General features: G+C 39.5%; 1 protein-coding gene across 1 annotated transcript; it reads left to right on the top strand.

The window, feature by feature from the left end:
* The first annotated feature begins 3,998 nt into the window (after nucleotides 1-3,998).
* SNRPC (small nuclear ribonucleoprotein polypeptide C) lies at nucleotides 3,999-14,748 on the top strand. The gene is made up of 6 exons (XM_010848631.1): nucleotides 3,999-4,086; nucleotides 4,424-4,466; nucleotides 7,988-8,096; nucleotides 10,262-10,351; nucleotides 11,728-11,832; nucleotides 14,401-14,748. The coding sequence occupies exons 1-6, from the start codon at nucleotides 4,079-4,081 to the stop codon at nucleotides 14,523-14,525; spliced, it is 480 nt and encodes a 159-aa protein (XP_010846933.1). The 5' UTR covers nucleotides 3,999-4,078; the 3' UTR covers nucleotides 14,526-14,748.
* Nucleotides 14,749-15,235: the final 487 nt, after the last annotated feature.

Raw genomic sequence — 15,235 nt, forward strand, 5'->3', positions numbered from 1 at the left:
TAAGAGGGGTGTGCCTGGGGCGGATACTCTTCTGTGGTTTTCTAATTTTGCACCATATGGTGGCTCAAATGGTAAAGAATTTGCCTGCCATGCAGGAGACCCAGGTTCAATCCCTGGGTTGGGAAGATCCCTTGGAGAAGGAAATGAGAACCCACTCCAGGACTCTTGCTTGGAGAATTCCATGGACAGAGGAGCGTGGCAGGCTACAGTCCATGGCATTGCAAAGAGTCAAACACAACTGAGTGACTAACTTTAACTTTCATATTATTACCCATTCAAAATTAAATAAGTAAAATTCATTTTAAGTGTGAAATAACCTTAAGAAAAATTAAAAAACATGGATGCATTATAAAGTAGATTGCAAACATTGTAAGTTTTTAGAATATCCCACAAAGTGTTGTAAGGCATTTCAACCTCACTTGGGATTTTCACCAAAGATCTAGGGGAAAGAGGGTAACAAACAAGCTCTCTTAGTTGCCTGTGACACACAGAGGAAAAGTGAGAAAAGCAATCCTTTACAAGATGACAGGGCCATAGGCAAGCTGTGAGGAGATAACCCCTTGGAACTAAGAGCTGCTAGTTGGAAAAGAATTTCCAGACACAGAGTATTTCAGAAAGGAGCGAGCTTATTGAGAGCAAAGAGTGGAGATTAACATGGGTACTTTGAGCACAGCGGGCTGACCTCCTGACAGACCAGGGAGAGTCGAAGGGACACTGTTAGAACAGTGGGCCGGCTCAAGGGAGAGTCGACGCTTTTCTTGGGTTGGTAGCCCATTTTTCTAGTCTCAAGACAAAGAAAATTCCGACTGCAAGGGTGGCATTAGGTTAGGGTGCCATAGGGTGAGTACTGGGATAGGCATTTTTGCCTAATATGGGGTCAAGGAGCTGGCCATTAAGGATCGGGGCACTTTTGGCAATGGTTACAGTGGGGTTCAGTCAGTTCCGTAAATGACCTTGGAGATGGGGTCCAGATCTGTGGCCTTGGTACAAGGCCTTGACCTGTGATCTTGGGATAGGACTCCACAGTAAGGTCATCCTCTGGGTTCTGGAAGAGATCACTCTTAAGTATTTATCTTTTGGATATTGATTTGTTTGCTGTGTCGGGTCTTAGTTTCGGTGTGTGAGTTCTAGAGCACAGGGGCTCAGTAGCTGTGGCACTTGAGCTCTCTAGTTGTGGCATGCAGGCTTCACTGCAAGTGGAATCTTAGTTCCCCAACCAGGGATAGAACCCATGCCTTCTGCATTGGAAGGTGGATTATTAACCACTGGAACGTCAGGGAAGTTAAAACTGAGAATTAGTTTATGTAGGTGTTGGCAGGGATAAAAAGTGAAACACAGAAACAGTGAAGTAACTCAAAGATGAGCAATAGCAAGAAGTTACTGCCTCCCTTAAACTGAGAGGCAGAAGAAGGTCATGGTGTCACCATGGGGCTGGGATCATCTGCTTAAAGTTGGAGCCAGAGAGATAGGAGGAGAGAGCTTGAGGTTTGGGGGTGGGGATGGATCCTTTGTTTGGGGACAGGATGAGGGTGGGGATACTCTGGCTTCTTCCTTGATCCGTCTAATCTCCAGAAGTGTCTACCATTAATGGGGCCCAGCAACTCAGAGTGGTGCCCAGTCAGCCCAGGAGTCCAGGACATGTAGCCTTTCCTTATGTGGACGGCTCCCTGCTGCCATACTGAAAAGAGCTGAGGAAGATGAGGAATGGCTTTGAGGTTAAAACAGGCTCACGATCAGGACAAAGAGGGAGGAGGAAAAAAATCCAAACATAACTCACGAACCTTCCCCTTCAAGAAGAGTCAACTCAGGCTGTCTGGACGAAGGTGGGTTAGCAGCACTGTAACATTAACGCCCAGTTTCCCCAAAATGTTCTTCATAGCTGGTTTGTCCAAACTAAGATCTAACCCTGGACCACACACTACATCTGGTTGCTATGTCTCTCAAAAATATTTTAATGTAGAAAGACACATTTTTTTTAATTTAAAAAGGCCAGTTGTTTTATACAATGTACCACCTTCTCAATTTGTTCACTGCCTTTTGCTTTCCTTTAGATCCTCTTGCCTATCCTACTACATGCTTTGTTAGATCCAGGTTAAGTATTTTTGGTAAAAATATATCATAGCTGATGGTGTCTATTAATGTTAGCCTCCGATCAGGAAACACATAATAGTTGATTGTTCCACACCAATGACGGTAAAATGAAGCACTGTACTAGGGGCAGTGAAAGCCTGACAACTTCATTGAGCAGTTAACTTCTAAGACCAGAAAATAAATTTTGTGGTGTATTTAACCTTGTTAAAGCTCAGTTTCCTCGTCTGAAATATGAATAACAGTGTTGTTGAATAGATTAAATAAGTAGTGCATTTAAACTGTGAATGGAAAATGTTGCCTGCCATATCAACAAACAAAAGATGTTGTGCCATCAAGCCAGCAGCCACTGTAGGCACTCTCAGTGTGCACACTGAGTGGATTCAGGGTGGAGAAAGGCAGGCTACTGGCCCTAGATAGTGAAGATGCATGTCAGAGGAATAATTTCAATATGTCCAGACTCTTGCCTCTTCCCATACATAGAAAAGTGATGAATTCATTAACTTGAGATGTCTGGTTTTCTTTAATTACTTTTTTTTTTTCTTTGCAAAACTCCTATATATTCTGGATTCTCTCTTACCTCTTCCAAGCAGTCCCTCAGAGGCTGTCTTCTGGGTTTAAGCTCTCAGTTTTATCCAATAAATAAAACATAAGTCTCAACTTTAAGGCTGTGCTTTTTTTTTTTTTTTTTCCAGTCAACACAAGCACCTAGGACATAGTCAACTGTCAAATAAAGCACCAATTATTATTATTTTGGTTGCAACTGCACCATTGATAAATATGGAACAAAAGAAGCAAGAGCTCCTTCCAGTTCCTAACACTATTTCCTTTTTCTGAAAGAAGGGTCAGGCCATTTCGGAGTCTGATACACCAGGCAGAAAGTTTTGCCTTGTTACTAGAACAGGTTATACCTATGGACAAGCTTTTTTTTTTTTTCTTGCCAGATACTTGGCTCAGTTCTCCTACCAGGAATTGAACCTGGGCCATGGCAATGAAAGCCCAGAATCCTAACCACTAGGCCACCAGGGAATTCCCTGGACAAGGCACTTTTTTTTGTTTTGTTTTCCAGTGCGTACCAGAAAAACCTGCTAGACAATTTCTAAAAGAGTTGCAACACTGGACAAATGACGTCTAATAGTTTCCTCCTATGTAAAGATAACTTTCATTTGTGGAGGGCTTAGTATGCGCATTGTAGTGAATTCTGTACAAACATTTCCACATCTAATTCATCCTGACTCCACAAGTAAGAACTATTATCCATATTTTGCAGATGAGGAAACTGAGGTTCAGAAAGTATAATAAGTATACTTATATGCTACTCCATTATAAGTAGCCTATGTAGCATAGCTAAGAAGCAGCGACCGGATTTGAAACTGGGGATTCTGCCTCCTCCAGGGGTTAAAGAGCTCACAAAGAGACGGTACGTAAACCGGCTTCCGCCTGGGTTTCTTGTTTTAAGAAACCTGTCATTTCTCAGTTGTCACTTTGTCAGGAAGCTTTCTCTGTCTTATTCCAAATTGGACTCTTTCATGCTTCATTCCCTCCCTCCCTTACTGTATTGCAACTTGGCCCCATCTAACCCACTACCTACTAACTTTATGGTCCTCCCCAACTCGAATATCAACTCCACGAGGGCAAGGATGTTTGCCTGTTTTGTTCACTGTTGTCTTCTCAGCATTTATACCAGGGTGAACATACTTCCGGGAGGATAGAGAATGTCGGCTTCGAGACCGACTACTGAACCTCGCCGCGACTCTCGGTACCCCCTCTTCCCGCCTTCATCTAGGTGAAGAGACGAGCAGGACAAGCCCCACCCCCTCGCCCCGCCCACGACGCGGTTACCGCCTGCGCAACGCAGCTGGAGGATTGGATGACTGGGATTGGATTTCTGAAGTCGCGTTGGGCTCGTCACTTCCGCTGCGTCGGCGCTGACTGAGCGCGTCACTTCCAGGCGGCGCGGAACGGAGTTGCTAACGGCCTGTGGAGCAACATGCCTAAGTGAGTGGGGGCCTGTATTTGCGTGTTCGCGGCCACGGTTACTAATTGTCTCCCTGCGGGAGAACGCAGAGCGGGTTCTGGCTCCGGTAGCCTCTGGGGGAGCGAGCGGGTCAGGGGAAGGAAGGATGACCCGGATTTCTCGTTACTCCTTTTCGAGTGCGGAGGTGGAATCCGCAGAGGTAGCCAAAAAGCTTGACTTGTGTCAGGACGTTTTGTTTGATATCTTCATATCGTAAATACGTCTTTTCTTTTATATTTCAGCTTCAGTGACTAGCAGCTCTGATGGGCATCTATTAACTGGTTGTCATCTCTTTCTCTATCCCCCTCCTTTTTCCAGATTTTATTGTGACTACTGCGACACATACCTCACCCATGATTCTGTAAGTAGTGGTTCTTTTCAGTTTCAAAAAACCGTGTGCCTGCCATTTGCAACAACGTGGATGGACTTAGAGAGTCTTATGCTTAGTGAAATAAGGTTGTCAAAGAAACATATTCTCTGTTCTCATTTATACGTGGAACCAAAAAAATAAAGCAAAACGGATGTATATAACAAAACAAACAGACTCACTGATACAGAGAAAAACTAGTGGTTACCAGTAAGGAGAGAGAAGTGGGGAGAGGCAAGATAAGGATAAGGGATTAAGAGTTTTAAACTACTATGTATAAAATAGATAATTGTACAACTTAAGGGAAATATCAAAGCCATTATTTTGTAACTTTAAATTTATTTGTAAATTGTATGGCCTGTGAATTATAGCTCAATAAAACTGTTACTTTTTTTTTTTTAATAAAAGAAAACCTAAGCAAAGCCTTGTATGTAATAAATAAGATTTTTTAAGAATTTTGTAATTTCTGCTTTTCATCTCGCTTTGGTTTGAGGGCTACTGCTTGAAGAAACTACTTGGGGTGTTTGTTTTTCCACCCTTCCTGTAACTGTATTTATAATTCAAAGTTAATCTTCCATCAGTCAGTGTTTTCAGTGGAGACCCAAAATAATAAAAGCTTTAGCAAGTTTAAAGATGAAGAAAAAAGTTTGTGACAAGTAAAAACTCTAGGAAAATGTCCTGAGGTTCTAATATTTGTTTGTGTCAAGGGTCTCAAGTGTTTGACTAAATTGGAAAGAAATGCGTACATTTTGAGGAGAATTTTTTGATTAAAAAATAATTAATAGATAACAACAACAACTACTAAGATTGAATATTGTGTGTCAGGCAGTGTTCCAAATGCTTTACAGTATCATTTTGTTTAATGCTCATGATAATCCTATGAAGTTAGTATTATCTCCCATTTTACAGAGAGGGAAACTGAGGTAGCATGGATAAATAACTGGATGTTACAAAACCATTAAGTTGTGTAGAGGTGGAAGATGAGCCAAGCAGTCTAACTCCAAAGCTTCTATGCCAGCAGCTCTCAAATTTTTTGTTTCACGGTCCCTTTACATGCTTAGAAATTACTGGATGGTAGGTTAAATGATTTTTCTCCATCAAAATTTTCTGTATTTGAAGTTACTTAAAAATATTAATTCATTTAAGGTAAAGATAACAGAAATAACACTTTAAAAGTGAAAAATAGCTATTTTCCAAAACAAAAAATTTAGTGTGAAAAATGGCATGAACTTTTTGGACTCTTCTTTAACATCTGACTTAATTGTCTTCTACTTTAAATCTAAATCTGTCACACCTTGTTTTGGTTGAAGTATATGAAGAATCCAACCTCACATGTATGTAGGAGCTAGAAGTACTTTAATATCGTTTTGAAACATTTGTGGATATTCTTTAATATTCTTGTATTACTGCACCAAAACTCAATGCATAGTTGCAGTGTAGAATCTAAACCGTGTCAAGTGGTCTTAACATTAAAACTCACTGGTCTGTCTTGCACTTTGAATGGTGTCTGTGAGCCACACCTTGAGAACTGCAGCTCTCAACTTTTTTAATCAGAGACCTGATTAAACCAGAATTCAGTCATGATGTCATCATGAATAGTAGCTGCAAGAAGTTAACTGATTATTTCTCTGTTGTCACTTCGTTTGGAATTCTAACATATGGTCAGCTATAATTCAGCGTTAGTAGATTTCTGGAATATGTATTTCTTCCTCCTAAAGAAATAATAGTTGTAAATATTATATTATTACACCTTGGAGGAGACCTCTCAGTCATTTGGTATTAGTAGTAGCTTGCCTACAGAGCTCTGCCTTTTTTGTTTTGTCTTTGTGTCCCTAACCCCCTCTCTAGGTCAAACCCTTCATCATAATTTTCTGAAGTTTGTTTGGGAGGCTATGCCTTTCTACCCTTTTCCAGTGCTATTTTGTCGTATACTCACTCTGCTTGCTAATGCTAGAATTCAGAGAGTGGAAAAGTCTCTCTTTATAATAAATATCTCTTTATAAGACATGTCAGGAATCCCTATAATACTGTTTTTCTAACAAGATACCTTGTGAAAGTAAGTTTCCATGGTGACTGAAGCAGTCTCTGTGGTGGACTTTGAAATGTATAGAAGATTCAGTGCTCTAACTTTTTGCTGGTTCTTAGGCATGATTTTGTTATTAAGCTTAAGGCATCATTGTGGTATTAGTGTAAGCAGTGACTGGGAGACAGGGAATGGTATTAATATTTTGAGATGTACACCAGTTTCTGAGATACACAGCTTCTGCTCCTGTGATAGTGGTCATATCTGCTATGGCTGAAGCAGTCATGTGGAGAGAGGTAAGAGGGAGGAAGGCAGTCATGAGGTGCATCTGAATGCGATCTGGATTCCAGGCCTTGGTTTGCTACTTAACATGTGTTTTGAGACACATCTTTAGGCATAAATAAAAGATGATAACCTTGTGATTTTTAAAATCAATTTTATTGAATTACATATATTCAGTTAAATGCATGTATTTTGAGTGTACAGTTTGATGATACGTCAGATGATTACAGCCTGCTCTATGCGTCAAGACTTAGAACATTTCTGTCACTCCAGAAGGTTCTCCTGTGCTCTTTTGTAGTGAGTCCCTGTGCACCCCGACCCTGACTAATCTGGCTTTTATGACTAAAGATCATTATTACTGATTTTAAACTTTATATCAATGGAGGCTTATATACTCTGTATGTTTGATTTCTTTTGCTCAGCATGGTTTGAGATTTGTCTGTATTGCATATATCAGCAATTCATTCTTTCTGATTAGTATTTCGCTGTATTGTGCACATGTGGTCTTAGGGAGATTGAGGCACTACTTGTAAAGTACGTAGCATGGTGTCTGGCATGTAGTAAAAGTTAAATAAATGTTAACTTAAGACAAAAGGTTAAGTGTGTGAAGTTTATCTTATGTCAGTTTTATCTCAATAAAACTGTTAGATGAGCTGCAGTTCTGAGGGATTCACATAGAATCTATGTTCTAGACCTATGGTCCTTTAAAAGACCATATTTCCGTAAACTGTTATTTAAATGTATGTAAGCTATATTGTTTTTCCATAGAGTAACCTAAGAAAGTAACCTAAAACACATAATATTGTGTTTTAGATCAGTGGATTGCAAACTTTTTCTTCACATGCCAGATTGTAATTATTTTAGGTTTGTGGGCCATACAGTCTTTGTTGCAGTTACTCAACTCTGCTGTTGTGGAGAGAAGACGTAGACGATCCATAAAGAAACGAATACCGCTGTGTTTCAGTATTTCTTTTCCACAAAATCAGGTGGCTGGCCCATGGGCCATAGTTTTCTGACCCCAGGTTTAGATAATAAATACAGAAGGTAAATTACCACAGTACATTGCTGGAAAATGTTTTTAGTGATGCTTTGGCACCCAGCTAAAGCTGCTAAATTTAGCAAGGCTACCTACAAAAAGGTAAGGCTTCAGAAAATTTCTGGTTTGGGATTGTTTGTTTCTTTGACTGATCACTACCTTTTTGTTTTCCAGCCATCTGTGAGGAAGACACACTGCAGTGGTAGGAAGCACAAGGAGAATGTGAAAGACTACTATCAGAAGTGGATGGAAGAGCAGGCTCAGAGCCTGATTGACAAAACAAGTGCGTTGCGGCCTCCTGCTCTGGTGGGGTAGATGGCCCCATTCTTCCTCGTCTCTGTGTCTCTCGTTTTTTCAGAGAAGCAGCTCATTCTGAATGATAAATAGGATCATGCTGATGTGCTGAATGAAAGAAGTGGAAGGTCATTGGTTTCTTGTGGATATAGGAAAACACTAATTTTTGAGGGTAGAGCAATCAGATACTGGTTAGACTAGGAAGTTGGGTAGAGAAGAATGAGTTGTCTAATGTTTCTGTTGATGTGGACCAGATTTTGTAGCAAATTTATAACCTCCTTTATTGTGATTCGTAATTTTTAGATTGGTTTTCCTGTTACAGTAGGAAAAGGTAGAGGTGAGTTTGTAGATCTCTTTGAAGAGTTTGAGAGACTTATTCTTCTCGTCCTGACAAAGATAACTGGTCACAAAGGGCGTAACTGATATGACAGAATAGTCTGGATATGTTTTGGACTCTTGCCATACATGCTATACTTGTTTAATTAGGAACATTTTTGTTGTTTGGGGTGGTAAGGTACAAAGCACTGCCAGAAAGAGATACTGTATTTTTATGCTTGATCATCCTAACGTATCTGAAACATGGCCTTTTCCAGTTGTTCATTGTACCCACTGCTGGCAGCCAAATGTGGACTTTGATCATGGTGTTTGCTTTTTTTTTTTAAGCAAGACTGTCATGAAAAATTTTAAGCTCAGAAGAAGGAGAACTTGAAAGAAAGAACCTCCTGTGGCTGCCACGCGTGTATCTTTCAGCTGCAGCATTGTCTTGTTTATACCAAAGTTCTCTAACTTAGCGCTGTTGATATTTGGGGCCTGATAATTCTTTGTCGGGGGCTGTTCATGCGCTACAGGCTGTTGAGCAGCAACTCTGACCTATACCCACTAGATGCCTGTAGCTCCTAGTATCTCCATGCACTGCCTGATGTCCCTACAGGGGCAAAATTGCCTCTTATTGAGAGCCACCAGATACCTTCATCTACTTCCTTCCCCTTCCTAGATTATTAAGGGGCAAATCTCAGAAATTATCTCATCTGGGAAAAAAAATGTAAGGATGAGTAAATGTTTTTGATGAAAAACTTTGAGAGGAGAAGAAGTGAGCCCTTGGGGACTGACTTGATGATGTTCATGGCTGTGTTGAGTCCGCTACTGAGCCAGTGGCATTGCCACTCCCTCTTCAGTCTTTGCAAGCTGTCCTGCGCAGGATGTGGGAGGTCTCCTGACTGGAAAAGCCTTTGTTGAGAGATATGAACCCTTCGAGAGAATAGGCTCTTAGGGGGCTTGTGAATAGCTATTCATAAATCTCTACTCTGGGTCATTTTTTGCATCTGATCTTCATGAATTATCAGTGATCTCCTTGAGTGATTTGACTTCCTTTGCACTGTGAGGGTAGAGTGGAATGGGGGAGTGTCTGGGGTGCAGACTGCACTGACTTGAGAAAGGCATATTCAGGAATTGACTTTATGCATGTGTATTTTAGTGTTTATTTATGACTGTTTTCCCAAGACAAATACAAACAGTCTTCAGTTTCTTTTGTTTGCATTTGTGCCTCATGTTATCTGAAAGAAAAACTGTAATTGTATTGGACATTTTTTAAAAATCATAATCTCCTTCAGAGCAGGCTCTTGGCTTTGAATTTGAAATCTTTTTTCTTTAACATCTCTTAGCTCAGTGCATTAATTTCAAAACTGGTAAACCAAAATGGTGTATTGTTTTGATGCAGGAAAGCATATATAGGAAGGACTGAAATTTTACAAAGCCTGGCCTCTGGGCACTTAGCACACATTTTTCAAATAAAACTGAGCAGCTTAAGTTGAGTATAAACTACATCTGCAGATTAAAGATGACTGCTTCTCTTTGGTAAAACATTTATAGGTGGGGGGTCACTTACAGTTAACTAGTCTCTCATAGTTATTTAGCCATAGGAATGGTGATGAAATAAAACTTGGTTAAAAAACCCAGATCAGTAAACCAGTTAATTGCAGTTTTAGCTGGTGAGTACTTAAAGTTGATTTTGACCATGGTGTTGTAATGTTGGATGAAAGATTTTTAGAGTGAAATAATGGGATCATTAAAGATTGAAAAGAAAGTGGTTATTTTAGTAATTAAATGGGTTGTTGAATTCTTATTCACTGTTGTTTTTGCTTACTCTCTCCAAAGCTGCTGCATTTCAACAAGGAAAGATACCTCCTACTCCATTCTCTGCTCCTCCTCCTGCAGGGGCAATGATCCCACCTCCCCCCAGTCTCCGTAAGTATAAAGTTTTTACCTTAGTAGGTGTAACTGGGAAGATTATCCTTGATTTTGTTAGATTATCTCACAGTAGGCTTTCAAATGCTCATTAGAGAATGTTGTTGTTCAGTCATCCAGTCGTGTCCGACCCTTTGTGACCCTGTGGACTGCAGCAAGCCAGGCTTCCCTGTCCCTCACCATCTTCCGGAGTTTGCCCAAGTTCATGTCCGTTGCATTGGTGGATATATAGACAGTAATAGATGACAGCTTCAGTGGTATAATTTGTGAATTATCTTTAGAGTTACATTCTTATTGCACTATTACTAGGTCTCAAGTGGGTCTGTGACAGATACAATGGATAGCTCTGAATGTACCTGTGATAATGAGCTGATGTATAAAGAGGTGTTGCTAAGGTATTAAATTGTTTACTGCTATGAATGCCAACACTGGAGGACCGAAACAGCTGATAAACTCCTCAGTCTCTCTCCCAAATTTGTAACCCATCTAACACCAATATACATATACCTTGAGAAAGACAAAAATTGCATAGTTAGGAGTGGGTCAAAGGACTCTTCTGTTTGGGGAGGTTTGTTGTTTCTGCAGAACAGACAGGTGGAGATAGAATAATTAGGCCTAAGTTCTTTGTCCCTCCTATAAGGGTTCAGATAGAAATTGAACTCAGAGACCTAAATTCAGTCCTGTAAGTAATCATGGATATAAACACAGAGAAGTAGGCTAGACCACTAGTGACCCACCAGTCCCTTCTTGGAATCTTGCCATCCTGGGATCTGATCAGGCTCACAGCAGCTTAAGGTCATCTCTCTCCCCTAGTCTGTCCCGACTGGCTGGCACTCAACTCCATTATTTTTAATAGTAGAATAGGCAGTGGTATGAATGTACATGATTAACCTCACCATTTTCTTACTGTTGGATATGTAAGTTGTTTCAGATTGTTGCTGTTGTAAAAGATACTGTCAGGAATATCTCTGCATGTACATTATCATATTTCCAAAGACTCTCTTAAACCTAGGTTTTGATTAAAAAAAAAAAAAAAGACCTGAAATTGAAATTAGATACTTGTAGCTTAAGATCATCAGTTTTTTGTTGTTTTGTTTTTTTTTAACAGAGGATAGAGTTTGAAATTTAAAACTTGGAATTTAACTTGGGGAACTTATCTTCACTTTACACTTCTGTCTGGGCAGGCTTGTTTTTAGTCATAAAGTAATTAAAGTTCTGTAGCCAGCTGATTTTTGTCGATCTACTGTTATAAAACAAATCATAAAAAGTTACAGAATTATTGCAGAATTTGGGCCAGGTCATGAAGCCCTGTTTCATTAAAAAGAAATTGTTAATATACAAGAATATCTCAGTCTGAGGCCCATTTCTTATTTCAGCGGGTCCTCCTCGCCCTGGGATGATGCCTGCACCTCACATGGGGGGCCCTCCCATGATGCCGATGATGGGTCCCCCTCCTCCTGGGATGATGCCAGTGGGACCTGGTAAGTTTGGGTCTCTTTCCTTCTTGGATGCTCCATTGTGTTCTAGCTTTTGATTTAAATAGAATTCTTAATTAGCTGTCTAAATGTACTGCAACAAATTACATTTGGTGAATCTATAATAGTAAAAAGAAGTACTTGGTTTATCAGTGTAATTGGATGGTATCCAAAGACCCTGTGCAACTGAAAGGAAGATAAGACTACCTCTTTTTTTCTTCTCCTCTGACCCTCCTGTTTCCTTGCCCCTCCTGACTTTTGGCTGTTTGTAATGAGGAGAAGGGTAGATACATCCTTAGGCTGCTGCTTTCCTCAGTTTTGGTTTGGAGCAGAACTGCCCCCCTACTGCTAATTTAATCTTTCAGGTTAACTTGGTTAATTAGTATTTATGAAAAAGATCTTAGGCCTAGTAGTTTTTTATTCAGAAGGGGAAAAAACTTGTACCTCAAACATTTGATTTTAACATAAACATAAATATACATTGGTTTGTAGTTTTCTGATACGCAGTCAGGGCCTTTGCTTTGAGAATGAATATACTGACTGGAACACCATATGTTTCTTGCATAAACCAGTAAGCCACACTCATAATGCATCCTTTACCAACTTTAGTTTCATTTTTCTTTGAAGTGGTTAGAGACCTTGTGAGGCAGTTTAGTTCCTATTTTTTATGATCTTCTCGCCTACCAAATTTGTGAGTACACTGGGGGGATGATTTGGTTGAGTCTTTCTTAGTAATCAGCGTAGTTTTTATAGAAACAGTTCTTGTTCTGTATTCATATTTCATTGGTTTGCAGAATAAATAATTAGAGTACATACAAGTGACATAAGAAGCCTACACTCCAACTGATAAGACAATATAGTAGCCTCCTGGTCAGAAGCGATCAGTATGCTTGATGTGGGTGTCATTTAGAGGGGGAAAGTTTAGATAAGGAAAAGTCCTGCCTTACTGGTTTGTAAATCCAGAACACAGTCTAAGTGATTCAGATGTCTTTTACATTCTTAAATTGGGGTCACAAGTTCAGATGCCTAGAGGGGTTAGGGATGTGAATTGGGAAGTGCTTTGACTCATGTAAAGAAAGCTTCTAGAACTCAGTGTCAGTGTGTGCTTGACATTTGAGAATACAGGCTTGGTGATGGCAGTTTGCCTGAGTATTTTGTTGTTATTTTTAGCCAGGTTAAAATAATAAAGTTATGGGATTTCATTAAAAATAATTGAGTAGTTGGGGAGTGGGCAGGGGTAAGAATGGGTGGGGATAAGATAAAACAAAGTTGACCACGGGTGGATAATTGTTGAAGCTGGTTGATGGGTACATGGATGTTCATTATATTCTTTTTGCTCTGCTTGTGTATGGTTGCACATTTCCATAATAAAAAGATGTAAAAAGGAATACTTATTAGTTATTAGACATATTAGTTGCCAGTGCTGACAACCAATTAAAGTTTAATGCACTATGGAGACCAAAGAAAACAAGTTTTCAGGGGCCTCATTTTTAGTCTTTGGTCTGGATCAGTTTCTTGTAAGAAAATGCTGAATACAGGTTATGTTATGGAGGGAGTTTTAATAAGATATTTAGAATTTTAATATTTTCTGTTTCTGCTGAAATTTATCTTAAATTTTGTACCTGTTGGATCTTGTGTTTTTGCATATATTTGTGTTTTGCTTTTTGTGGTAAGGCTATATTCAACTTTAAATATAGTTTTCTCTTGAATCATTATAATCAAAATGATTTATTGAAAAATGATTAGGTAAAATCTGATATTTAAAAAGAAGCTATATAACATGAAAATTATGAGGCATAGTAATATAATTAATATCATGAACCCAACACCCAGCTGAGAAAGTGGAACATTACCAGTCCCATGAAGCTGCCTGTATTCCTCCCCAACCCTCACCTGTCTGCTTGCCCTCCCTTCCCTGGCTCATTTATTTGGCTGGTATTATATTGATGGGACACATTAAAAAAAAATTCATTTTTAGTTTTTGAAATGCATTAGAAAAATCAGATTTGTGTGTGTGTGCTAATTGTTATAAATCACATTATTGCCTATTATTTTTCTTGACTTGAGCTAAGTATGGTTACTAACAGGTTCTCAGCATGGGCCTCCTGCTCACCTTTCCTACAACTCCGAACAAACGCTTAGTGGTAAGATTGTCCTCTGTGCCTGTGTACATTCATGAACTAGCTCCTGGTTATATGGTGCATAGAAGTGATTAAAAGAGCTGACTGAGTAACATGTGACTTAGCTGTGAATTTCCCTGAGTGAGAAAAAAGGTCAATTTAGGGAACTGGTCCCTGGTGATTTCTGGAAAACAATCTATTAATAGTTTCCCCCTTACTATCATTAGATGATCATGATTCCCATATGGTTCTTGTGTTGACCTTTTTGTTTTTTGTTTGAGAATGTCTAAGTAATTTACAGATGTGATGGATTTGTTGCATTTCTTCTGTCAAGTATGTCTTTTTTCCAGCATTTTGCAGGGGGGGCTCTTTTTTTGTCTTTAAATGAAGTCCCATCAAGCTCTCCTAAGTAGTATTTTTGACTCTCTTTTTTTCTTTTTTGTTTTGCCTGCAGCTCCTGGAATGAGGCCGCCTATGGGAGGCCACATGCCAATGATGCCCGGGCCCCCAATGATGAGACCTCCTGCCCGTCCCATGATGGTGCCCACCCGGCCAGGAATGACCCGACCAGACAGATAAGGAGATTGGGGAGCCTCTTTGTATCAGTTTTGTATTACTTGTACTTAACCAGGAGATCATGGTGCTGTGACTCGGGGTGTTTTCTAAGAGCATGATAAGGAAAACTTGTTCCCCCTTCCTATCAGAGAGAGTAGTTTTGGAAGGAAGTAGTGGGACAGAAAAAACAGTTTTCATTTGTATTGTGAAATGTGAAAATAAAATTGTCAATTCTTTTAGTTAAAAATGTGTTCCCTTTTTTCCTCCCTTCTGTGTTCTTTTTGTATTATAACAGAGATTCCTGTTGTCTTTCTGTAGCTCATTCTCCCTTCAGCATGCCCTCTGCCTGACGTTGTTTTCCCTTAGCTGTAGAGTGGGTCCCTGTGGGTGCCTTGTCTTTATTTAGTAAAGTTTACTTGTGCAAAAACTGGTAAATCCAACACTTGTAGAGCTTTTGTCAATTAAAATAATAAAGAGCACCTGGTTAATTTTTCACATTAATAATACTTTGTGTAGTAAGTGGACAATTTTAATTTAAAAGAAGCATAAACTTCTTTTATGCTGAAGTAGGGAAAATAGCTTCACAGAGAGTGCGTGTCAGCTTGGCAAGAATTGCCTTAACCTCAACTTCTCCTTTCACTCAGCTCTTTTTCTTGAGCTTCATATAGAAAATTCTCTACTAGTAATAGAAAAATTAGGCAGATTTTCATGGTGAAGAAGGTATCTTGAGAACA

The sequence above is a fragment of the Bison bison genome, unplaced genomic scaffold, assembly GCF_000754665.1.
Source record: "Bison bison bison isolate TAMUID 2011002044 unplaced genomic scaffold, Bison_UMD1.0 scf7180017864270, whole genome shotgun sequence".
NCBI lineage: Eukaryota > Metazoa > Chordata > Mammalia > Artiodactyla > Bovidae > Bison > Bison bison.

Excerpts from the sequence above, each read along its gene's own strand:
- SNRPC (XM_010848631.1), top strand. Across the intron at positions 10,352-11,727 it reads CCCACCTCCCCCCAGTCTCC|CGGGTCCTCCTCGCCCTGGG; the intron begins GTAAGTATAAAG and ends TTCTTATTTCAG. Across the intron at positions 11,833-14,400 it reads GATGATGCCAGTGGGACCTG|CTCCTGGAATGAGGCCGCCT; the intron begins GTAAGTTTGGGT and ends TTTTGCCTGCAG.